The sequence below is a fragment of the Rhinopithecus roxellana genome, chromosome 3 (assembly GCF_007565055.1).
Source record: "Rhinopithecus roxellana isolate Shanxi Qingling chromosome 3, ASM756505v1, whole genome shotgun sequence".
Classification (NCBI taxonomy): Eukaryota; Metazoa; Chordata; class Mammalia; order Primates; family Cercopithecidae; genus Rhinopithecus; species Rhinopithecus roxellana.
This window is the reverse complement of record NC_044551.1, coordinates 147,645,679-147,672,642: the sequence shown is the minus strand read 5'-3', so window position 1 is coordinate 147,672,642 and position 26,964 is coordinate 147,645,679. Positions and strand designations below refer to the sequence as shown.

Sequence of the window (26,964 nt, the reverse complement as noted above, 5' to 3'; positions counted from 1 at the left end):
GTGGGGGATGTCTCCCAGTTAGGCTACTCAGGGGTGAGGGACCCACTTGAGCAGGCAGTCTGTCCGTTCTTAGATCTCAACCTCCGTGTTGGGAGATCCACTGCTCTCTTCAAAGCTGTCGGACAGAGTCGTTCACGTCTGCACAGGCCTCTGCTGCTTCCCCTGTTGTGCCCTGTCCCCAGAGGTGGAGTCTACAGAGACAGGCAAGTTTCCTTGAGCTGCTGTGAGCTCCACCCAGTTCGAGCTTCCCATGGGCTTTGTTTACCTACTTAAGCCTCAGCAATGGCGGGCACCCCTCCCGCGGCCTCCCTGCTGCCTTGCGGATAGATCGCAGCAGACTGCTGTGTTAGCAATGAGGGAGGCTCCGTGGGCGTGGGACCCTCCCGGCCATGTGTGGGATATATTCTCCTGGTGTGCCAGTTGGCTTAAAGCGCAGTATTGGGGTGGGAATTACCCGATTTTCCAGGTGTTGTGTGTCTCAGTTCCCCTGGCTAGGAAAAGGGATTCCCTTCCCCCTTGCGCTTCTCAGGTGAGGCGATGCCTCGCCCTGCTTCAGCTCTCGCTGGTCAGGCTGCAGCAGCTGACCAGCACCGATTGTCCGGCACTCCCTAGTGAGATGACCCCAGTACCTCAGTTGAAAATGCAGAAATTGCTGGTCTTCTGTGTCGCTCGGGCTGGGAGTTGGAGACTGGAGCTGTTCCTATTCGGCCATCTTGCTCCGCCCCATAGATTACATTTTATAGAGTCATTATTTGTAGCTTTGAAGACAATTTTCAAAATAGTACTTTCTCCCAGTTTTTAATTATGATATATTTAATGCATACCAAAGAATACTTGAAACACAAGTTAAAAGGCATAATAATGAGTCATCTATGAACTGTGAGCCCACCGGTCAATTTAAAGAAATGAAACATTATCACTACTGCTGAAGCACTGGTATGTTTCCATTTCCCTGCTCCATAGGTAATCATTAGGTTGAATTTTGATAATCTTTGTGATTCTGTAGCTATAATTTTAGTTTTATCATATGTGTTTGGACCCCCAAACCTTTTTTTAGCTTGTAGAGAATATTTTTTAAAGTATTTTAATATTTATAAAAGTGATACATCTTTGTATACAGGTTATTTTATATACAGTTTTAAGTAACTGTACAAAGATTTTTTTGGTAAAATAATGACCCCATTTAAATCATTTTCTACCAACAGTTCTTGCCCCTGACTTATGTGGGCATTTACCTTTATATTGTAAATAATGATCATATACTGCCATTCCTTGGTTTTGTTTAAGTAGCCTTATTAGGATATATTGTACATACTATAAAATTCACCCACTTTTACGGAAAAATTAAATGATTTCTTTTTTTTTTTTTTTACTTGAAGTTCTGGGATACATGTGCAGAACGTGCAGGTCTGTTACATAGGTGTACATGTGCCATGGTGGTTTGCTGCACCTATCATCCCATCATCTAGGTTTTAAGCCCCGTGTGCACTAGGTATTTGTCCTAATGCTCTCCCTCCCCTTGCACCCCACCCCCGACAGGGCCTGGTTTGTGATGTTCCCTTCCCTGTGTCCGTGTCTTCTCATTGTTCAACTCCCACTTACAAGTGAAAACATGAGGTGTTTAGTTTTCTGTTCCTTTGTTAGTCTGCTGAGAATGATGACTTCCAGCTTCATCCATGTCCCTGCGAAGGACATGAACTCATTTCTTTTTTATGGCTGCATAGTATTCCATGGTGTATATGTGCTCTGTTTTCTTTATTCAGTCTATCATTGATGGGCATTTGGATTGGTTCCAAGTCTTTGCTGTTGTGAATAGCGCTGCAGTAAACATATGTTTGTATGTGTCTTAATGGCAGAATGATTTATATTCCTTTGGTTATATACCCAGTAATAGAATTGCTGGTCAAATGGTATTTCTCGTTCTAGATCCTTCAGGAATCACCACACTGTCTTCCACAATGGTTGAGAGATGTGGAGAAATAGGAACACTTTTACACTGTTGGTGGGACTGTAAACTGGTTCAACCATTGTGGAAGACAATGTGGTGACTTCTTACTATTAAGTTTATTTTTAAAATATATTTTGTTGTAAGTGTTCTGTATTGGAGATAGAAGTTGCTTTGTTTTGTTGCTTAACAATTTGCAGATATTTTATCCCAGTGTGTGGCTTCTTAGTGGTGCCTTAAGCACAAAAACATTCAATTTTAAGGGTCTGATTTATCACTTTTTTTGGTCTTGTCCTGTTACTATCATGTCTAAGATCCTTTTGCATAACCCATGGCCATAAAGATTTTCTCTTATATTTTTTTCTAGATGTTTGTGGTTTATCTCTTGTGTTTAGGTGTATAATACATTTTGAATTAATTTTTGTTTATTGTATATGATTATTGGTCTTTATTTGTGTGAGGGTCTAAATGCATCTTTTTGCTATGGGTATCCAAATATTCCTCCACTGTTTGTTAAAAAGACTATATTTTGTAAGTTATCTTTTTGTACTTCTGTTGAAAAATCACTTGGCCATATATGGATAGGTCTATTTTTGTACTTTTCCCTTTGAATTGTTTGGACCCTTTTCTTGCAAAGCTATTGACCAGTGATGTAGGATTTATTTTTGGACTCAATTCTGATCTGTTGAACTATATGCCTGTCTTTATGCCAATATGCCTTTCTTGACTAATGTTGCTTTATAGTGAGTCAGTCTTTTAACTGTCTTCTTTTTCAGAATTGTTTTGGCTATTCAGAGTCCTTTGCATTTCATTTAGATTTTGGACTCAGCCTGTTTCTACAAAAAATAAAAAATTGAAATAAAAATAAAACCCTGCTGTGATTTTGATAAGGATTGCGTTAACATTGTAAGCCAGTTTGGGGAGAATTGATACCCTAACAGCATTGATTTTGTGAATATGGATTTTTCTCCATTTATTTAGATTTTTGTAATTTCTCAGTCATGTTCTTTAGTTTTAATTGCACAAATCTTACACTTCTGTTATTAAATTTGTTACTCAGTATTTTATCCTTTTTAAGTTATTTTAGGTGGAATTATTTTAATTTCCTCTTTGGATTGTTTGTTGCTCGTAGTTAGAAATAAAGTTGTCTTTCATCTATTGATCTTGTATCATTCTACCTTGCTAACCTCCTTCACTAATTCTAGTAGTTTGTGTGCTGGTGCATATGCATGCTTAGATTCCTTGGGATTCCATATACATTATGACAATGTCTTTTGCAATTAAAAATGTTTGCTTGTTCCTTCCAAAGTGGTTATCTTTAAACAATCCACCTTTTTTCCTCCTTTTGCTTTATTAAACTGGCTACAGCTTCTAGGATAGTGAGAATAGAAGTACAAAGAGTAACATCCCTGCCTTATTCCCAATTTTAAGAGAAAGCATTCACCATTAAGGATGATATTGACTGTAGGTTTTTTTTGGTAGATGCCCTTTGTTGATCTCAGGAACCTCTCTTCTGTTTCCAGTTTGTTGAGAGGTTTTTTTTTTTTTTTTTAAAATCATGAATGGTGTTGGATTTTTCCAGATGCTTTTCTGTTGCCATGATCTGTGGAGATAATCATGTGATCTTTGTCCTCTTACTCTGTTAATATGGTGAGTTACATTGATTGACTTTTGTAAACCAACCCTGCATTTCTGGCATACTTTCTACTTGGTCATTTTGGGTTCCTTCTGGGAGTTGCAGTGAGGGTGCCAATTTTTATGATTTGCCCTACCTTGGTTGAAATACGTTGCCGAGAGAGTTGTGGGGAATGAGAGCAGTTCTAATCAAGAATGCCACAGACTCATGCTGTTCTTACCAGAGTTCAGTAGTTTCCATGAATAGATGTTTCTCAGTTTGTTATGTTGTGTGCCTTTAGTCAGAATACTGAAACAGTTGTTTTAGAGTTTGATCCATATTTATGGTATTTTGAGAAGCGAATTTGTTGATTTCCTCATTCTGTCATGCTGGAAGTGAATTTCCATTTCTTGATTTTTAAGTTTTAGTTGTCTTCTACTCATTTGCTGCTATGGAGAGTAAAGCTTCAGCTTTTCTAAAGCTTGTGTTGTCCCTTTTCCCCAACGCACATACTTCCTTTCTCCCCACAGTCCTTCTGTTACATGTAACAATGATTTTAGGTTAGACTAGTATTTGGAGTTCTTTATTTATTACTATGTAAATATTATTTACACCTGCACTTTCTAGTATATTGTGATTATATTTTGTTTTTTTGTACAGTTGTATTGCTACAGTAAATAATTGCCTTATTTACTCTGTTGCTTCATTTTACACACATACACACTCCTTCCTTCCCTTTTGATTCTTTCCATTTTTTCTGGCAAAATTGAAAAATTTGGTGCATCCTTTCTGTTTATATAACCAGAAAAAGAGATTTTTTTCCCCCCAAAGCGAAATCTCAAACTCTTTATGAGGAAAGGTAATATTCTTTCTATAACTATCAGAAGAAGCTAGTGCTTATCAGATTCTCTTACATGTACATATAAATATATACTGCTTTAGAGTCTACAAATCATGTTCAGTACTTTGTATTATTTAATCTTTACGGTCTTTTGGGCAAATTATTAGACTAGAAGCTTAGGATGTTATGTTCTTTTCTACTTTATTATATTTACATTATCATTTAGTTTGCAGTGAATCCAGGTACATCAGTGATTTCCACACAATAAGTTAACTCACTCTGGAATATTTACTAACAATGTTTATTTCTTGACTAGCTCTTTAACCAGTGTAGTTAGTATTTGTTATAAAGTTCTCTGCCCACTGAGTGTTGAGAATGTGGAGAAGAGAAATAGCTTGTTAACTTTGTATGCAGCTTATTTCCTAATAGTTTTTCTAAGTATGATCTAAGGACTCTTGGGACCTTCCTTTCAGAGAGCTTAAGTTCCTCCCTTTTCTAACAGTATACCTGTGTGAAGCAGATTTCTTCATTTTCAACCAAAACAACGTATTGTATAACAGATTGAGTGCAGATACAGATTTAAGAAACCATGTAGATATAACGTTGCTAAGAATTTTAAAACTCTGAAATTAGCACTCCTGCATGCACTTGAAAGAATATATAACCTGCCATTATTGGGCAAAATGTTCTCAAATGCTTCAAAATGCTTTTGTACTTTTTTTTTTTAACATTTTGTAAAATGTTAAAAATGCTTTTGCAGACCCAACTATAGGTTGCCAACCAAAAAATCTACTTTATATATGAAGTTGACGTCTATATATTAAGTTGACAGTCTCTTTTAATTAATGTGCTTATGCCATTTATATTTAATATAATTACTGATCTCCTTGGATTAAAATCTGTCATTTTACCATCTATTTTCTGTTTATTCCAACTATTCTTTGTTTCTTTTCCTTTCTTTTCACCTTTTTTTGGGATCAGTTGAGTATCTGTTAATGACTCTGTCTTCTCCCCTATTTCATCATTATTTATATCTCTTAAAAATGTTTTTTAGTGATGCCCTAGTTTTTACAATATATGTCTCTAATTATATTCAAATAATATTACTCTGCTTCATGTGTTCTGTAAAGACCTCCCAGCAGAGTGCTCTCAGTTCCCCCCTCCCAACCTTTATACAATTTTTAAATGTATTTTATTTTTATATATGCTAGAAACACACAGAACATTACCTTTAAAATTTTTTTTTAATTTTAATGGGTACATAGTAGGTGTGTATATTTATAGGATATATGAGATATTTGATATAGGCATGCATTGTGTAATAATTACACTATGGAAAATGGGGTAGTCATCCCCTCAGGCATTTATCCTTTGTGTTACAGTTTAGTTATACTCTTTTAGTTATTTTAAAATCTACAATTATTTTGACTATAGTCACCCTGTTGTGCTATCAAATACAAAGTTCATTCTTTCTAATAATTTTTGTATTCATTAACCATCTCTACCTCTCTGGTGCCCTGGCTTCTGCCCACTACCCTTCCTGGCCTCTGGTCACCATCCTTCTGTTTCCATGTGTCACTACTTTTGCTTTAGATTTTAATTTTAATTTGCTTTTAATTTTAAAAGAATTAAAAATAAGGAAAAATGAATTTTACATTGGCCTTTGTTAATACCATTTCAGCACTTTTCATTTGTGTGTGTGGGTATGTATGTGGAAATCCATGTTTTTGTATCATATAATCTTTTTGCCAGAAAATTTTTCTTTAATATTTTTGGTAGGGCAGGTCTGCTAATAATCAATTCTCTGATTTTTGTCTGAAAAAGACTTTATTTTTCATTCATCTTTGAGAGATATTATCGATAAGTATAATGTGGGTTCACAGGTGTTTTTCTTGTTTTTACTTTCTTTCGTACTTTAAACACATCATTTTCATCTGTTCTGGCTTGCAAAGTTTCTGGCTAGCAAAGTTTCTGGCTAGAAGTCAGCTATAATTCTTATCCTTCTTCTGTATTTAGTGTGTCTTGTTTTCTCTGGCTGTCTTCAATCTTTTTTCTGTATTTCTTGTTTTGGGCTGTTTGAATATGATGTGTTAAGTACATGTGTGTGATGTGTGTTATGTATATGTGTGTGTTTCTGTTTATCCTTAGTGTTGTTTAATGTTCTTGGATCTGTGGTTTAGAGTCTTCATTAATTTTGGAAAATTCTTAGTCATTCATTGTCTCTTTACGTATTTCTTTTGTAACTTCTTTATCATCTCTTTCTGTAATTTTTATTGCATATGTGTCAGACTTTTTGATACTGCCCCACGTCTCTTAAATGTTCTATTCTTTATTTCCATTATTTTTTACTTTTACATTTCAGTATATATAATTTCTATTTTCAGTTTCACTGATTCTTTCCCACCCTCAGTTTTGCTGAGTATATTGGTGAGCTTCTCAAAGGTATTCGTCATCTCTGTTATGATATTTTTCATTTCTAGCATATCCATTTGGTAATTTCCTATATCATATATATATGTATATGCTAAGATGCCCCATCTCTTCATGCATGTTGGCCACCTTTTTGGCTAGAGTCTAAGAACAGTTATTTTAAATTTTTTGTCTGATAATGCCAACACCTGAGTTATATGTGAATATGGTTTTCTTTATTGCTTTGTGTCAACATACTTGACAGTGTGTCTTTTTTTTTCTTGTTTCTTTTTATGCCTCATAATTTTTTGTTAAAAACTAGACATCTTTTGAAGACAGTAGAGACTGAGATAAATAGGTGTTGTGCCTTAAGTGGGAGGTAAGATAGGATAGCAAAGCCCATCTTCCTCAGAGCACAGCTGAAGACTCACTGGACATGGCTTTTCTGTTGCACTAGGCTTTTAGTGTATGGGTGGTGTGCTGGTGTTGGGGGGCAGATGTCAGGTAATTCAGTCACAAATTGATCTGGGTTTGGATTTTTGCTCACCATGACTGCCCTCAGTACCTCAGAGACTTCAAATTCCTTTGTTGTTATCTTATGTTTAGGGTGAGGCCTGCTTTTCCAGAAGCTTTTTCTTGGTGTTTGTTCCATTAGCTTCAGGTTTCTCCTTTGGGCCTGCCCCTCAGAGAGGGCTTCTCTTCACACACTCTTCCGCTAGGAGTAGAGTGCTGTTACTTTATACTTGTTACTTTATACTTGGAGCGTGGTGGGCATATCGGGGAGATACTCGTGTTCTAGTTCAGCTTCAGCCTGAGGCAGGCTGTGTCTCTGGAGTGGAGAGATCTGCCCTTCTCAGTGATCCTGCCCCACCACTGCCTAAGGTCTCTCTAATAGATATATTCCTGTCCCACCTTCAGGGTTAGAGGATTTTTTTTCCTGTGCCCTTTCCTCAGCTGCAGTGGGTCTTTAGCTGTGTCCTGAGGAAGATGGGCTTTGCTATCCCATTTTACCTCCTACTTAAGGCTTTTGTTTGGAAGAGATAAAGGTGAGTTTTGGTGGCTGCTGTTTGCCGCCCCTAGACCTGTACCCTGAATGAGGCTGGCCTCCTGTCTTTTTTCTGAGCACCTGGTGAGATCTGTGGAGAAGAGCCTGTGAGTGGGTGATGATACCCATGTAGCTTTGGCTTCTGGGGGTTCTGTATTCTCTTTCTAAAAACCTTTAGTCTTACAGCAATTCATCACAAGCTTCAGCTGAATTCTTTCTTGCTTGTCTGTTCCAGGTAAACAAGTGCTAGTCTTTTCTCTCTGAGTTATTTTTGGGGTTGTTTGCCCTTTGATGGGTGTTAAGTACAGCTGTGATTTTGCAGATGAATGTTTGTTGTTGTGGGAGGAACAGTGGTCTTTTCCACTTTTCTACATCCTAAGCTGAAGCCTTCCCCTACTACATCTGAGAGATATAGGAAAGTTGGTTCTTAGACACAGATACATTTACTTGGTCCTCCTCCTCCTCCTCCCTTCCTTCCTTCTTCTTTCTTCCTTCCTTCTCTTCCTCCTTCAGAAGTTTGAAAAGCACTTTAGTTTTTGTCTTTACAATCTACAAAGTTTTTAAAAAATTTTTTAACATTTTGTTTTTACATCTATGAGCTTTTCTTTTTAAAAGTAAACCTGTTTGTAAAGATAATCCTCTTGTGCTATATGGCATCATTTGTACTTGAGAGTAAATCACTACTGTCAAATATCTCCTTAAAAACTGAGATGTGGAAGGAGGTGTTAGTTTCCAGTTTGAAAATCCCTGTTACTGTTAAAATATTTGAGGTTTGTAATAAATATAAAAATAACATAAGAGTAATAAGATTACCTTTTTAAAAATACCTTTTGATGAATCAGTTCTGGATTCTGTGTGTATTCTGTTAGCTGGCTATTTTGTACACATCTGATTTTAAAAGGAAATATGGATAAACAGTAGCGTTATTCTAGAACAGCGAAAGTAGGTATGTAAGAAACATTTATGTATGGTGTATCTAAGAGTAGTTTACAGGTAGAACAGAGCAGAATGAAACATGTTTACTTATTTTATATGTATGTAAATATAAGTAATATATATAGTGTTGACTTAAATCCTGAGACGTATAAATATAGAAAAGGAGAGCTTTATTTCTTACAAAGGACTACAGCCTGCAGGCTTATTAACATGACCTACGATATAAAGTCGTTTTTTATTTTTTATTATACTTTAAGTTCTAGGGTACATGTGCACAATATGCAGGTTTGATACATAGGTATACATGTGCCCTGTTGGTTTGCTGCACCCATCAACTCATCATTTACATTAGGTATTTCTCCTAATGCTATCCCTCCTCCAGCCCCCCACCCCCTGACAGGCACTGGTGTGTGATGTTCCCTGCCCTGTGTCCAAGGGTTCTCATTATTCACTTCCCACCTATGAGAGAGAACATATGGTGTTTGGTTTTCTGTCTTTGTGATAGTTTGCTGAGAATAATGGTTTCCAGCTGCATCCATGTCCCTGTAAAGGACATGAACTCATCCTTTTTTATGGCTGCATAGTATTCCATGGTGTATATGTGCCACATTTTCTTTTTATTTATTTATTTATTTTTATTATTATACTTTAAGTTCTAGGGTACGTGTGCATAACGTGCAGGTTTGTTACATATGTATACTTGTGCCATGTTGGTGTGCTGCACCCATCAACTCATCATTTACATCAGGTAAAATTCAGAATGCAATCCCTCCCCCCTTCCCCTTCCCCATAATAGGCCCTGGTGTGTGATGTTCCCCTTCCCCAGTCCAAGTGATCTCATTGTTCAGTTCCCACCTATGAGTGAGAACATGCGGTGTTTGGTTTTCTGTTCCTGCGATAGTTTGCTGAATGTGCCACATTTTCTTAATCCAGTCTATCGTTGATGGACATTTGGGTGTGTTCCAATTCTTTACTATTGTGAATAGTGCCACAATAAACATACGTGTGCATGTGTCTTTATAGTAGTAAAGTAAATATAGTAGTAAAGTATATTTTACTATATATAGTAAAATATAATACATATTTATAATCCTCTGGGTATACACCCAGTAAGGGATCACTGGGTCAAATGGTATTTCTGGATCTAGATCCTTGAGGAATTACCACACTGTCTTCCACAATGGTTGAACTAATTTACACTCCCATCAACAGTGTAAAAATGTTCCTGTTTCTCCACATCCTCTCCAGCATCTGTTGTTTCCTGACTTTTGAATGATTGCCATTCTAACTGGTGTCAGATGGTATCTCATTATGGTTTTGATTTGCATTTCTCTAATGACCATTGATGAGCATTTTTTTCATGTGTCTGTTGGCTGCATAAATGTCTTCTTTTGAGAAGTGTCTGTTCATATCCTTTGCCCACTTTTTGATGGAGTTGTTTTTTTCTTGTGAATTTGTTTGAGATTTTTGTAGATTCTGGATATTAGCCCTTTGTTAGATTGGTAAATTGCAAAACTTTTCTCCCATTCTGTAGGTTGCCTGTTCACTCTGATGGTAGTTTCTTTTGCTGTGCAGAAGCTCTTTAGTTTAATTATATCCTATTTGTCTATTTTGGCTTTTGTTGCTACTGCTGTTGGTGTTTTAGTCATGAAGTCCTTGCCCATGCCTATGTCCTGAATTACCTAGGTTTTCTTCTAGGGTTTTTATAATTTTAGGTCTAACATTTAAGTCTTTAATCCATCTCGAATTAATTTTTGTAGAAGTTGTAAGGAAGGGATCCAGTTTCAACTTTCTACATATGGCTAGCCAGTTTTCCCAGCACCATTTTTTAAATAGGGAATCCTTTCCCCATTTCTTGTTTTTGTCAGGTTTGTCAAAGATCAGGTGGTTGTAGATGTGTGGTGTTATTTCTGAGGCCTCTGTTCTGTTCCATTGGTCTGTATATCTGTTTTGGTATCAGTACCATGCTGTTTTGGTTACTGTAGCCTTGTAGTTTGAAGTCAGGTAGCATGATGCCTCCAACTTTGTTCTTTTTGCTTAGGATTGTCTTGGCAACGCGGGCTCTTTTTTGGTTGCATATGAACTTTACAGTAGCTTTTTCCAATTCTGTGAAGAGTCATTGGTAGCTTGATGGGGATGGCATTGAATCTATAAATTACCCTTTCTTCCTATCCATGAGCATGGAATGTTCTTCCATTTGTTTGTGCCCTCTTTTATTTCATTGAGCAGTGGTTTGTAGTTCTCCTTGAAGAGGTCCTTCACATCCCTTATAAGTTGGATTCCTAGGTATTTTATTCTCTTTGTAGCAGTTGTGAATGGGAGTTCACTTATGATTTGGCTCTCTGTCTGTTATTGGTGTAGAGGAATACTTGTGATTTTTGCACATGGATTTTGTATCCTGAGACTTTGCTGAAGTTGCTTATCAGCTTCAGGAGATTTTGGGCTGAGACCATGGGGTTTTCTAAATATACAATCATGTCATCTGCAAACAGGGACAATTTGACTTCCTCTTTCCCTAATTGAATACCCTTTATTTCTTTCTCTTGCCTGATTGGCCTGGCCAGAACTTCCAACACTACGTTGAATAGGAGGGGTGAGAGAGGGCATCCCTGTCTTGTGCCGGTTTTCAGAGGAAATGCTTCTAGTTTTTGTCCATTCATTATGATATTGGCTGTGGGTTTGTGATAAGTAGCTCCTATTATTTTGAGATATGTTCCATGAATACCTAGTTTATTGAGTTTTTACCATGGAGGCTGTTGAATTTTGTCAAAGGTCTTTTCTGCATCTATTGAGATAATCATGTGGTTTTTGTCTTTGACTCTGTTTATTTGATGGATTACATTTATTGATTTGCACATGTTGAACCAGTGTTGCATTCCAGGGAAGAAGCCATCTTGATCGTGGTGTATAAGCTTTTTGATGTTCTTCTGGATTTGGTTTGCCAGTATTTTATTGAGGATTTTTGCATTGATGTTCATCAGGGATATTGGTCTAAAATTCTCTTTTTTTTTTGTTGTGTCTCTGCCAGGCTTTGGTATCAGGATGATTCTGGCCTCATAAAATGAGTTAGGGGTGATTCCCTCTTTTTCTACTAATAGGAATAGTTTCAGAGGGAATGGTACTAGCTCCTCTTTGTACCTCTGGTAGAATTCTGCTGTGAATTCGTCAGGTCCTGGACTTTATTTGGTTGGTAGGCTGTTAATTATTGCCTCAATTTCATAGCCTGTTATTGGTCTATTCAGACATTCAGCTTCTTCCTGGTTTAGTCTTGGGAGTGTGTATGTGTCTAGTAATTTATCCACTTCTAGATTTTATAGTTTATTTGCCTAGAGGTATTTATAGTATTCTCTGATGGTAGTTTGTATTTCTATGGGATTGGTGGTGATATCCCTTTTATCATTTTCTTATTGTGTCTATTTGATTCTTCTCTCTTTTCTTTATCAGTCTTGCTAGTGGTCTATCAATTTTGTTGATCTTTTCAAAATATCAGCTCCTGGATTCATTGATTTTTTGAAGGGGTTTTTGTGTCTCTGTCTCCTTCAGTTCTGCTCTGATCTTAGTTATTTCTTACCTTCTGCTAGCTTTTGAATTTGTTTGCTCTTGCTTCTCTGGTTCTTTTAATTGTGATGTTAGGGTGTGAATTTTAGATCTCTCCTGCTTTCTCTTGTGGGCATTTAGTGCTGTAAATTTCCCTCTACACTCTGCTTTAAACAGTGTGTCCCAGAGATTCTGGGATGTTGTGTCTTTGTTGTCATTGGTTTCAAAGAACATCTTTATTTCAGCCTTCACTTCATTATGTACCCAGTAGTCATTCAGGAGCAGGTTGTTCCGTTTCCATGTAGTTGTGCGGTTTTGAATGAGTTTCTTAATCCTGAGTGCTAATTTGATTGTATAGTGGTCCGAGAGACCATTTGTTGTGTTATCTGTTCTTTTACATTTGCTGAGGAGTGCTTTACTTCTAATTATATGGTCAATTTTAGAGTAAGTGTGATGTGGTCCTGAGAAGAATGTATATTCTGTTGATTTGGGGTGGAGAGTTCTGTAGATGTCTATCTGGTTTGCTTGGTGCAGAGCTGAGTTCAAGTCCTGGATATCCTTGTTAACCTTCTGTCTCGTTGATCTGTCTAATATTGACAGTGGGGTGTTAAAGTCTCCCATTACTATTGTGTAGGAGTCTGAGTCTCTTTGTAGGTCTCTAAGGACTTGCTTTATGAATCTGGGTACTCCTAGATTAGGTACATATATATTTAGGATAGTTAGCTCTTCTTGTTGAATTGATCCCTTTACCATTAGGTAATGGCCTTCTTTCTCTCTTGATCTTTGTTGATTTGAAGTCTATTTTATCAGAAACTGGGATTGCAACCCCTGCTTTTTTCTTTTTTTTTGCTTTCAATTTATTTGGTAGATGTTCCTCCATCCCTTTATTTTGAGCCTGTGTGTGTCTCTGCAGGTGAGATGGATCTCCTGAATACAGCACATTGATGGGTCTTGACTCTTTATCCAATTTGCCAGTCTGTGTCTTTTAATTGGGACATTTAGTCCATTTACATTTAATATTAATATTGTTATGTGTGAATTTGATCCTGTCATTATGATGTTAGCTGGTTATTTTGCCAATTAATTGATGCAGTTTCTTCATAGCTTCGATGGTCTTTACAATTTGGTCTGTTTTTGTAGTGGCTGGTACTGGTTGTTTCTTTCCATGTTTAGTGCTTCTTTCAGGAACTCTTCTAAGACAGGCCTAGTGGTGACAAAATCTCTCAGCATTTGCTTGTCTGTAAGGGATTTTATTTCTCTTTCACTTATGAAGCTTAGTTTGGCTGGATATGAAATTCTGGGTTGAAAATTGTTTCCTTTAAGAATGTTGAGTATTGGCCCCCACTCTCTTCTGGCTTGTAGAGTTTCTGCCGAGACATCCGCTGTTAATTTGAATGGCTTCCCTTTGTGCATAAACCGACCTTTCTCTCTGGCTGCCCTTAACATTTTTTTTCTTCATGTCAACCTTGGTCAGTCTGACAATTATGTGTCTTGAGGTTGCTCTTGTCAAGGAGTATCTTTGTGGTATTCTCTGTATTTCCTGAATTTGAATGTTGGCCTGCCTTTCTAGGTTGGGGAAGTTCTCCTGGATAATATCCTGCATAGTGTTTTCCAATTCGGTTCCATTCTCCCCATCACTTTCGGGTACACCAGTCAGATGTAGATTTGGTCTCTTCACATAGTCCCATATTTCTTGGAGGCTTTGTTCATTTATTTTTACTCTTTTCTTCTCTAAACTTCTCTTCTCACTTCATTTCATTAATTTAATCTTCAATCACTGATACCCTTTCTTCCACCTGATTGAATCAGCTACTGAAACTTGTGCATGCATCACATAGTTCTTGTGCCATGGTCAGTTGATGGTTCAGTTCCACCAGGTCATTGAAGGTCTTCTCTATGCTGTTTATTCTGGTGAGCCATTTGTCTAATCATTTTTCAAGGTTTTTAGCTTCTTTGTGATGGGTTTCAACAGCCTCCTTTAGCTCAGAGAAGTTTGTTATTACCTATTGTCTGACGTCTTCTTCTCTCAATTCGTCATTCTCCGTCCAGCTTTGTTCTGTTGCTGTCAAGGAGCTGCATTCCTTTGGCGGAGAAGAAGCGCTCTGATTTTTAGAATTTTCAGCTTTTCTGCTCTGGTTTCTCCCCATCTTTGTGGTTTTATCTACCTTTAGTCTTTGGTGATGGTGACATACAGATGGTATTGTGGTGTGGGTGTCCTTTCTGTTTATTAGTTTTTCTTCTAACAGTCAGGACCCACAGTTGCAGGTCTGTTGGAGTTTGCTGGAGGTCCACTCCAGACCCTGTTTGCCTGGATATCACCAGCGGAGGCTGCAGAACAGCAAATATTGCAGAATGGCTAATGTTGCTGCCTGATCCTTCCTCTGGAAGCTTCGTCTCAGAGGAGCACCCGACCATATGAGGTGTCAGTCAGCCCCTACTGGGAGGTGCCTCCCAGTTAGGCTACTCAGTGGTCAGGGACCCACTTGAGGAGGCAGTGTGTCTGTTCTCAGATCTCAAACTCCATGCTGGGAGAGCCACTACTCTCTTCAAAGCTGTCAGAGAGGGATGTTTAAGTCTGCAGAAGTTTCTGCTGCCCTTTGTTCAGCTATGTCCTGCCCCCAGAGGTGGAGTCTACTGAGGCAGGCAGGCGTCCTTGAGCTGTGGTGGGCTCCACCCTGTTCGACCTTCCTGACTGCTTTGTTTACCTACTCAAGCCTCAGCAATGGCTGACGCCCCTCTCCCAGCCTCGCTGCGGCCTTGCAGTTCAATCTCAGACTGCTGTGCTAGTGGTGAGCAAGGCTCTGTGGGCGTGGTACCCTCTGAGCCAGGCGCAGGATATAATCTCCTGGTGTGCCATTTGGTAAGACTGTTGGGAAAAGCTCAGTATTAAGGTGGGAGTGTCCTGATTGTCCACGTACCTTCTGTCACGACTTCCCTTGGCTAGGAAAGGGACTTCCCCTACCCCTTGCGCTTCCTGGGTGAGGCGATGCCCCGCCCTGCTTTGGCTCATGCTCCACGGACTGCACACACTGTCCAACAAGCCCCAGTGAGGGTAACTTGGTACCTCAGTTGGAAATGCAGAAATCACTTGTCTTCTTCGTCGCTCACACTGCGAGCTGTAGACTGGAGCTGTTCTTATTGGGCCATCTTGGAACCTCCCCTCATGGTGTGTTTTTCAGCTCCATCAGGTCATTTAAGGTCTTCTCTGCATTGTTTATTCTAGTTAGCCATTCGTCTAACCTTTTTTCAAGGTTTTTAGCTTCCTTGCAATGGGTTCAAACATAGTCCTTTAGCTCGGAGAAGTTTGTTATTACTGAGCTTCTGAAGCCTACTGTGTCAACTCATGGAAGTCATTCTCCATCCAACTTTGTTCCATTGCTGGTAAGGAGCTGCAATCCTTTGGAGGAGAAGAGGCACTGTGGTTTTTGGAATTTTCAGCTTTTCTGCTCTGGTTTCTCCCCATCTTTGTGGTTTTATCTACCTTTGGTCTTTGATGTTGGTGACCTATAGATGGGGTTTTGGTGTAAATGTTTTTTTTTTTGTTGTTGATGTGGGTGCTATTCCTTCCTGTTTGTTAGTTTTCCTTCTAACAGTCAGGTCCCTCAACTGCAAGTCTGTTGGAGTTTGCTCGAGTTCCACTCTAGAGCCTGTTTGCCTGGGTATCACCAGCGGAGGCTGTAGAACAGCAAATATTGCAGAAGAGCAAATATTGCTGCCTGATCCTTCCTCTGGAAGCTTCATCCCAGACGGGCAGCTGCCTGCCTATATGAGGCGTCTGTGGGCCCCTACTAGGAGGTTTTTCCCGGTAGGCCACATGGGGCTCAGGTACCCACTTGAGGAGGCAGTCTGTCCATTTTCAGAGCTCAGCCGCCATGCTGGGGTAACCACTGCTCTCTTGAAAGCCATCAGACAGGGACATTTAAGTTTGCAGCAGTTGCTCTCTTTTGTTCAGCTATGCCCTGCCCACAGAGGTAGAGTCTATAGAAGCAGTAGACTGTGCTGAGCTGTGGTGGGCTCCACCCAGTTCGAGCTTCCAGGCCACTTTGTTTGCCTCCTCAAGCCTAAGCAATGGTGGACACTGCTCCCCGAACCAGGTTGCCACCTTGCAGTTTGATCTCAGACTGCTGAGCTAGCAAGGCTCTGTGGGCGTGGGACCCCCTGGAGCCAGGCACAGGAGAGAATCTCCTTGTCTGCTGTTGCTAAGACCTTGGGAAAAGCACAGTATTTGGGCAGGAGTGTCCCATTTTTCCAGGTAAAGTCTGTCCTGGCTTCCCTCGGCTAGGAAACGGAAATCCCCCGACCCCTTGCACTTCCCAGGTGAGGCGACACTCCACCCTGCTTCAGCTTACCCTCCATGGGCTGCACCCACTGCCCAACCAGTCCCAGTGAGAAGAACCAGGTACCTCAGTTGGAAATGCAGAAATCACCCATCTTCTGCGTCAATCACATTGGGAGTTGCAGACCGGAGCCATTCCTATTTGGCCATCTTGGAATGGATCAATATAAAGTTTTGATAGTTGATTTAGGGTTTGAAGTTTGTTAATATTTCAGTGAAGAGTTTAGTGGGGAAAATGATGTTTCAAAGTATATGATTAAAATAGTTAGGAAATTTCAAGTGTAAGAGTGATAGGACCATCAAGAGAATTAATATTAAACTTTTCAAGTGGCATAAGTAAAAAGGTGGCTGGGGCGGGGCATGGTGGCTCATGCCCATAATCCCAGCACTTTGGGAGGCCAAGGCAGGCAGATTACCTGATGTCAGGAGTTTGAGACCAGTCTCACCAACGTGGCAAAACCCCGTCTCTACTAAAAGTACAAAAAAACAAAAAAAAACCCAAAAATTAGCCAGGCATGGTGGCATGTGCCTGTAATCCCAGCTACTTGAGAGACTGAGGCAAGAGAATTCCCTGAACCTGGGAGGTGGAGTGAGCCGAGATCGGTGAGCCAAGGTTGAGCCACTGCACTATAGCCTGGGTGACAGAGTGAGGCTCCGTCTCAAAGAAAAACGGTGACTGGGTGTGGTGGCTCATGTGTATAATCCCAGCATCTTGAGAGGCCGAGAGGAGAGGATTGCTTGAGCTCGGGGCTCAAGACCAGTGTGGGCAACATGGTGAAACCTCATCTCTACAAAAAATACAAAAATTAGTCGGTTGTCATGGCATGTGCCTTTAGTCCCAGCTACTTGGGAGGCTGAGGTGGAAGGATTGATTGAGCCCAAGAGGTTGAGGCTGCAGTGAGCTGTGATCATACTGCTGTACTCTAGACTGGGTGACACAGTAAGACCCTGTCTCGGCAAAAGCAAAAAGGGAAAAAAAAGGTGTGATAAATAGTTTCATGATGTGGTATTCTAGATATTTCAAAACTCAAACTTTTATTCTTTAGTATTCTCTGTTCATATAGGTGTCATGGAGCTTATTTGCAGAAAAATGTTTGAGTTTTTGTGTGTTTTTTTTTTTGAGACAGAGTCTCACTTTGTTGCCCAAGCTAGGATCTCTGCTCACTGCAACCTCCGCCTCCCAGGTTCAAGCTATTCTCCTGTCTCAACCTCCCGAGTAGCTGAGATTACGGGTGCCCACCACCATGCCTGATTAATTTTTATATTTTTAGTAGAGGCAGAGTTTCACCATGTTGGTCAGGCTGGCCTCGAACTCCTGACCTCAGGTGATCTGCCTGGCTTTGCCTCCCAAAGGGCTGGGATTACAGGTGTGAGCCACGTGCCTGGCCGAGTTTTCTGTTTTATAAGAGCATAGCCTGTGTAATAGCTTGAAAATAGTTCATTTGTGACCTAGGATCTAATCAATGTTGACTTCTGTTTTCCTTTAAATTAGTTTTATTGTTCAGAGGTAATTTGAAAATGGTTAGCTACTGGTTGATTTTGTCTTTTTGAGCTTTAAAGCTTTTAAGCTGTTAAAGCTTTCTACATTGAGTATCAATTCATATGTGAGATTTTAGTCTTTATATTCTTCTGTATATGAGAAACACTGCATTCAGCATTTGGGGTTAATTTACTTTAGCTAGTGGTGTTCTATTCCTTGATAATTAAATTTCTTGGAGATCATGGAATTGAAATAATATCTTAGAGGTAGTTTTATCACTTGGTTAAGAATTTTAGCTTAAGGCCAGGCGCTGTGGCTCACGCCTGTAATCCCAGCACTTTGGGAGGCTGAGGTGGGCGGATCGTGAGGTCAAGAGTTCGAGACCATCCCGGCTAACACGGTGAAACCCAATCTCTACTAAAAATACAAAAACAAAACAATTAGCCGGGTGTGGTGGTGGGTGCCTGTGGTCCCAGCTACTCGGGAGGCTGAGGCAGGAGAATGGCATGAACCCCGGAGGCAGAGCTTGCAGTGAGCCGAGATCACACCACTGCACTCCAGCCTGGGCGACAGATCTAGACTCCGTCTCAAAAAATAAAAAAAGAATTTTAGCTTAATAGATGCACAGATAGGTTGCATCTTTTGTGTTACCAGCTATGTGTATTTGGATTATTTGACCTCTTTAAATCTGTTTGCACATCAGTAAAATAGAGTCAATATTATTGTGCCTCATGGGGGTGTTGTAAGGATTGAATGGGCAATACATGTGTTTGACATAGTCCTTGGCACATAATGTTCAACAAATGTTAGCTATTATTAAGTCAGTTAAATATAGAGGATTCAGAGTTTGCACTAAGGTTGTGGTCTAGGTTTGATATTATTCAAGTTTAAAACTTCATTTAATATGAGCTTTTTCATTGTCCCCTCTGCTTTTGACAGAACATAGGTGGGAAGAACAGAGTTCAGAGTCTCTTTCATTCCAGTCCTGTGCTTTTTTAGCCAGACTAGTGAGTGGTTTTTGCTTTTTTTTTTCCCCAGAGGTGGGATCTCACTCTGTCACCCAGGCTGGAATGCAGTAGCATGACCATTGTTCATTGCTGCTTTATTTTCTGGGCTCAAATGATCCTCCTGCCTCAGCCTCCCAGATAGGCAGGACTACAGGCATGTGCCACTGCACCTGATATTTTTTATTTTTAATAGAGATGAGGTCTTACTGTATTGCCCAGGCTGTTCTTGAACTCCTGAGCTCAAGCGATCTTCCCACCTTGACTCCCAAAGTTCTAGGATTAGAAGCATCAACCACTGTGCCCAGCTCTTAATAGATTTTAAGAGATAGACTCTGTTATAAGTTTAAAATCTTTGAATCTTCTCCCATAGAAACACATATGCAAATTTTTTTGCACTATTGTGGTGAGGGACAGTTCATGGTGCTGCCTTTCAAGCCTACTTATAGACTCCCTGTTCTGGAGAAAGAATTCATTTCAGCATAAAGTTACTAAAGAGGGAATATGGGCTGGTTTAGACAGTCTTGGATCCCCCAAATAAGACAAGAAAAGCACCTGTACTTGTTAGGTTTCTGTATTAGTCAATTTTCATACCGTTATGAAGAAATGCTCAAGACTGGGTAATTTATAAAGAAAAAGATGTTTAATGGACTCACAGTTCCACATGGCTGGGGAGGCCTCACAATCATGACAGAAGGTGAAGGAGGAGCAAAGAGTGTGTGCAGGGGAGCTGCCCTTTATAAAACCATCCGATCTTGTGAGACTTACTCACTTTCATAAGAATAGCGCAGGAAAACCTGCCCCCTTGATTCTTTTACCTGCCACTAGGTCCCTCCCATGACATGTGAGGATTATGGGAGCTACAATTCAAGATGAGATTTGAGTGGGGACACAGCCAAACCATATCAGTTTCTTTTTATTCTGATGCCTGTATGCCATCAATAATTTCTTATATTACTTGATTCTAGTAGTCATGATTGTTAGCAACCATGTTCCAGAGGTTTTCGATGTCTTATCACAGCCTAATGCCACTTCTGAGAGTAGGATATTGCTTCTGTGAGCAAAACAGTTTATTTTGATACAGTACTACTAGAGTGTAATAGAGGTATCAACAAGTAATGTTTATCAGTTGCTTTCTGTGTGCCTATGCATTCCCAGCTAAGCACTTTACCTGCATTATTTTATTTGTATAAAAGCATTATTACCCCATTTGGCAAATGGAAAATCTCAGGCTTAATACTTTGCCCAAAGTCACACAGCTTTAAGTGGGAGAGTCTGGATTCAAACCCAAGTGTGTAAATTTGTGTTCTCATATCTGCTGTGTGGAGTTGCCAGAGTTAAAGACATTTAGTGCTGTGCTTTAGTTAACTTGTGTCTCCACATCTTAGCCCTTTGAAATAATGAAATACTTTGTCTTTTCCTGTCACGCCAAATGGTAGTTGTAATTAATATCTCTGGTATTGATTTGGCATGTGAAATAAACTTTGTAAGATCAAATAAGCTTGTTTTCTGAAATTTATTATCATACTTTAGGGAAGAACTTTTCTATTAAAATTGTGCTGCAACTTGGCTGTAGAAGTCATTAAACCAAAAACTACTTGCTTATTTGAAGTTCAGTTTTCCAGTAGGCTTTGATCTGAAAGAGCCAGGATGACAAGTAGTAGAGAACTTTTATTTGTGTATTCTGATGAGGAAATACATTACTTAGGTGGATTTATTATGAAGAAATATCTATGATACCATAAATACTTTTATCGTAAACTGAGGCCGATTACAATTTAAGCCACATAGCTTAAATCAGTGTATAGTGTTTTTTTTAAAAAATCTATATTTCTGTTCTTTGCTTGGTTTAAAATAGCTATGTTCAAGCTGATTTAAACAGTCTGCTTTCTGATCTGTTCCTACACACAAGACCTCCTTTGGTTCTGAATGCCAATAGAAGTTCTTCTTCCCCTGATGATTTTTTTTTTTCCTGGACCTTTTCTGATTCTGGCTAAGGTACAGCCCTCCTGGGGGTCTTCTGTCTCTTCCAGAGCTCCTCAGCTTTTCCTTGCCCTTCCCTCAAGCATCTGAAAGGAACTTGATATTCACATGATGATTGTATTGCTTCAGATTGTTTTGAATTTGACTGATTTTGCATTTGCAGTAGTTTGGACAGCTTAGGTAAGGGAAGATTTGTGCTCTCTTGGAGATGAGAATCTAGGTAGTTAAGTAAGTGCTGGGATATGGAGTTTATGTCTTAGAGAGCTTTGAAGTGTTTTAAAATAATCATTCATATTCATGGTCAGTGTGCAATAAAATGAGTTTTATTGTCTCCTTATTCAGAAATAGAAAAGTTGGTAAAATGAAGTAAATAAAATCTATTGAGAATGATATTTAACCTGCTTAATATCTTTTATTTAGCTTCATTTAAAGTAAAACTAGACAAAAGTAGACTTTGAGGTTTTCATTTGATCAGTTTTGTACACTAACTGTGCATTTGTTTGTACTAACTATACATACAGATAGAGGAAGGTGGACTAGTTTTAACATAGCTCCATTTGTATTTGAAAGCAATGTTTTAGAAATAGTTTTGAGTAGGACGTCTTAATTTTTAAAACGTATTCAGTATCTTCTAATAGATTTCTTAACTAGAAATTACAATTAGGCAGTTTTAGCTTCTAAAATGTGTCTATGAATTTGGAACCAAGGTAGTGGACATAGCTGTTGTGAAGCCTGTAGACATTATTCAACCCCTTTTTAGAGCACATATTTTATATATTTATAATGTAAAACATTTTAATAGTCTGGTTTCTTGGCACACAGAATAGAAGTAAAAACTCTAAGTGAAACAAACAGAATATTAAGTTATATTCTTCATTCTTTGCCAGAGGGACAGGGAAATAGAAATATACTTTAGAAGTGTCTGTTTCAAAATAGTAAAAAAAAATGATTATTAGAAGTGATGTTTTGTGTAGTGACCCTGGAGAGATGAGTCATACATAGGATTTCTATTCGATATTATAAAAAATATTAAATTGTAGATTTTGATGTTGGTTATTTTTCATTAATGATTTTTCTCAGCTGTATGGTCATTAATACCAACTTTGGTGTAATATAGTACTGATGCAATTACTATAAGATGTGGAACCATTTAATTTAAATCTGACATAGAAAACATTATTAATGAACCATTAAAATTTGCTCTTTTGTACCTTGGGGGAAATGGCTGATTCTAGAGCAGGGGTCTCCAACCCCTGGGCTGCAGGCTTGTACTGGTCCGTGGCCTGTTAGGAACTAGGCCACGTAGCAGGAAGTGAGCAGCAGCTAGCTAGCATTACCACTTGGTCTCCGCCTCCTGTCAGATCAGCAGTGGCATTAGATTCTCATAGGAGCACAAACCCTATTGTGAACTGCATGTACAAGGGATCTAAGTTGCAGGCTCCTTATGAGAATCTAATGCTGATGATCTGAGACAGTTTCATCCTGAAACCATCCCACCCCACCATACATAGAAAAATTGTTTTCCACGAAACAGGTCCCTGGTGCCAAAAAGGTTGGGGACCGCTGCTTTACTGTATTCATATTAACTCATTGCTGTGTTTGTACACTGATTATAAAAATGTAAAAACCCTAAAATAGTCAAGACAACTTTGAAAAAGAACAATAAAGTTGATGGACTAACACTACTAATTAGAAGTCTTACTAGAAAACTTCAAAATCAAAATAGTATAGTATTGACGAAAAGGTAGACAAATAGAAGAGTGGGAGAGAATGGCAAGCCCAGAAATAAACCCACTCATAGACAAACTAGTAATTTTGAGAAAGGTACAAAGGGAATGCAATGCAGAAAGGACAGTCTTTTTAAGAAATGATGTTAGAACAATTGGATAACCAAAAAAGAACTTCATACTTGATATGATATTTTAAAAAATTAGCTCAAAAAATAACATAGACTTGAATGTAAAACTGAAAATAGAAAACTAGAAAAAAACAGAAAAAAAAATCTTTATGTCCTTGGCTTGGCAGCTTTCTCAGAAATAACAGTAAAATCAAGATATATAGGCCGGGCGCGGTGGCTCAAGCCTGTAATCCCAGCACTTTGGGAGGCCGAGACGGGCGGATCACGAGGTCAGGAGATCGAGACCATCCTGGCTAACACGGTGAAACCCCGTCTCTACTAGAAAATACAAAAAACTAGCCGGACGAGGTGGCGGGCGCCTGTAGTCCCAGCTACTCGGGAGGCTGAGGCAGGAGAATGGCGTAAACCCGGGAGGCGGAGCTTGCAGTGAGCTGAGATCCGGCCACTGTACTCCAGCCTGGGCGACAGAGCGAGACTCCGTCTCAAAAAAAAAAAAAAAAAAAAAAAAAAGATATATAAAAGAACAAGTGTGAATACACTGGAGTTCATAAAAAGGCAAAACTCCTCTTCAAAGCAACTTTCTTCTTCCTCCCCCTCCTTCCCCTCCTCCCGTTCTTCCCGCTTCCCCCTCCCCCCATTCCTCCCACTTCCCCCCTCCTCCCATTCCTCCCTCTTCCCCTCCTCCCATTCCTCCCTCTTCCCCTCCTCCCTTTCCTCCCTCTTCCCCTCCTCCCATTCCTCCCTCTTCCCCTCCTCCCATTCCTCCCTCTTCCCCTCCTCCCATTCCTCCTCTTCCCCTCCTCCCATTCCTCCCTCTTCCACCCTCCTTCCCCTCCTCCCATTCCTCCCTCTTCCCCCCTTTGTCCTCCTCCTCTTCCTCCCTCCTCCCCCTCCTCTCCTCCTCCCCTCTCCGTCTCTTCCCTTCCTCCCTTTCTCCCTGCCCCCCTCCTTCCCTCTCCCCCTCCCTCCTCCCTCTCCCTCCTCCCCCTCCTCCCTCCTCCCCCTCCTCCCTCCTCCCCCTCCTCCTCCAATACTACTACTACTACTTCTTCTTCTTCCTCTTCCTCCTCTTTCTCCTCTTTCTCCTCTTCCTCTCCCTACCCCCTCCTTTTTTTTTTTAATGAAGATGGGTGTCTGCTATGTTGCCCAGGCTGGTGTCAAACTCCTGGCCTCAAGCAATCCTCTTACCTAAGGGCCTGAATAGCTGAGATTACAGGTGTGAGCCATTACGCCAGCTCCCAAAAGACACTCTTAAGAGAATGAAAAGACAAGCAACAGACCAAGAGAAAAACTCCTTTGTCAAGCGTATATCTGAAAGAGGACTTGTACTTCTAGAATATAGTTTTAAAAACTGTCACAACTCAATGATAAGGGAAAAAGCAATCTAATTACAACATCAGAAAAAGATTTTAATTAGTTCATGAAAGAAGATCTGTATATGACAAAAAGCACATAAAAAGATAACAATATTACTTATTAGGAAGATGCAAATTAAAACCACATAAGATAGCACTATACAGCTGTTAGAATAGCTAGAATTAAGAAAACCATAACAAGGGTTAGTGAGATGTGGAGAAGCTGGAATACTCATATACTGCCAGTGGGGATGAAAAATAGAACAACCAGGCCGGGCGTGGTGGCTCACACCTGTAATCCCAGCACTTTGGGAGGCTGAAGTGGGCAGATCACTTGAGGTTGGGAGTTCAAGACCAGCCTGACCAACATGGAGAAACCCTGTCTGTACTAAAAATACAAAATTAGCTGGGCGTGGTGGCCCATGCCTGTAATCCCAGCTACTTGTGAGGCTGAGACAGGAGAATCGCTTGAACCTGGGAGGCGGTTGCGGTGAGCTGAGATCACGCCATTGCACTCCAGCCTGGGCAACAAGAGTGAAACTCCATCTCAAAAAAAAGAAAAGAAGAAAAATAGAACAACTTGTTTGTAAAACAGTTTGGCAGTTTCTTAAAAAGTTATACCTATACCTATGATATGTTCCAGCCTTTCCACTTGTAGGTATTTACCTAAGAGAAGAAGGAAATATATGTTCATGGGAAGACTTGTACATGACTATTAATAATAGCTTTATTATCAACAATAATAATAACTTTATTTGTAATAATAAAAAACTAGAAACAACCTAAATGTCCAACAGTGAATGAATAAACTGTGGTATATTTACACAATGGAATACTACTCAACAACGAAAAGGAATGAACTTTTGATACATGCCACAAAACTGGGTGAATCTCAGAATAGTGGTACTGAGTAAAATGAGCCAGACAAGAAAAAAAGACTATATAATATATGATCCCATTTATATAAAACTCTAAAATAGTCAAACTATGGTAACAGAAAAGCAGTGGGTAGGGTAGGGCTACCAAGGGTTTCAAGGAACTTTGGGGATATGCTCACCGTAGTGATTGGGGAATCAGGTATATAAATGTGTCAAAACTTATTAAAGTGATATTTTAAACATTTACAATTCATTGTATGTTGATTATAATTCTAAATGCTATTTAATAAAAGAAAATGAATAAGTTTTTTTGTCAAGAGGGATTGTGGTGCAGTTGGAAATTGAAAGGACAAAGTGAGGTTAGAATAACGATATCTAGTGTTAGTATGACGAATTCACACAAGTTATTACCATATTGTTAACTTGAGGCCTCGGGTGGTTGCCACTTTTTTTTTTTGTTTGTGCTTTTAAGGTTTGAATGTCATTCTGCAGGTGAGTGTAAAGATAATGAGAAAAATGACGTTTTCCCCCTTTTTTCTTTCTAACCCCCTTTTTTCTTTCTTTCTTTCTTTTTTTTTTTTTAAAGGAGTGACAGTTCATTTAGATTCTTTGTATTCTTCTTCGTCTATATTTGTCAGTTTGCTGTACATGTACTCCAAGCTGCAGGATTTCATAATTGGGGCAATTGGTAAGTTGTTTTTTTGTGTTTTTTTTTTTTTTTTTTTTTTTTTTTTTACTAGTTTTCAGCTTTAATATTGTATTATAATTTTTGGCTTCCTAACCTAGTTAACACAGAAAAACCAGATTAGAAAAAATAAAAGCAAAAATTGTTTTAAAAATGCAATTTAAAAATCTCATAAGGCATAAACTTTGGACAAACCTGTCTCTTTGAAGATTATGTTCAAAAACAGCACATTTTATCTAGTTTAAATAAATATATGTATGTAAGGGGCGCTAAGAGGAAGACCGCAGAAGAGACTGAGGTGGTCAGAGAGATAGAGGGACCAAGGAATGTGGAAGGGACAGGAAAGAATTTCAGGGATTTTAAGGAAAAGGATACCTATTATGTGTAAAGCCCTATTTTAGGTGTACAAACAGATATATTTTTATATATGAGTATACATGGACACTTGTCTTTGAAAGGTAGAATCACTGCACATACGTATATACATACATCTTTAAACAATCGAATCATTCTCATGGCTCATTCAGTGGGGGACCCTCAGAAATGGAGACTATCTGGACCCAGGCTAGGAGGTAATAGCAGATTTAGGTCTCTCTTTACACTCTGATGCAAACATTCCTTGAGTGAAATGGTGGGTGGAAGAGTACACATCTCTAAAAGTATCTGTTCCGCTCTTCTTTCTTTTATACTGACTTGCATTCAGCTGTATTCTTACATGCCAGAAGCATATGTGCTGCAACTTTGTTCCATTGTGTACATAAACCAAAATTGAAATTAGCGTTTAATTAGAGTGTGTTGAGGACTTAAATTTAGTATGCTGCTACTGAAGTGGAGTAGTGATTGGCAGTCAGACAATTCTTGGCAGTTCTGCAGAGCTCCTAATGGTCATAAATATATGCAGAGAATTTATATAGATATTTTAAATCAGTTCTCAGAAAAAGTAGTTTTTATTATTATTTTAAATAGTGTCTAGTTTTTGGTGTTTTAGGGAGAGGAAATGTTTTAAATGTTTAATTGAAAATATGCTGCTTACTTTAACAGCACAAGGTTTTTTTTA

The 26,964-nt window shown here is 39.1% G+C and overlaps 1 protein-coding gene across 2 annotated transcripts in view; it reads left to right on the top strand.

Annotated features, from left to right (window-relative positions):
- SCAMP1 (secretory carrier membrane protein 1) overlaps positions 1-26,964 on the top strand; it is a 117,912-nt gene that overhangs the window by 69,058 nt on the left and 21,890 nt on the right. The window contains exon 7 of one of the 2 annotated variants that reach the window (XM_030927574.1): positions 25,809-25,910. The exons of the other annotated variant lie outside the window; for it this stretch is intronic. Coding sequence (XP_030783434.1) covers positions 25,809-25,910 — 102 coding nt within the window. The remainder of the gene's footprint in view (positions 1-25,808; positions 25,911-26,964) is intronic. 2 annotated transcript variants of the gene reach the window in all.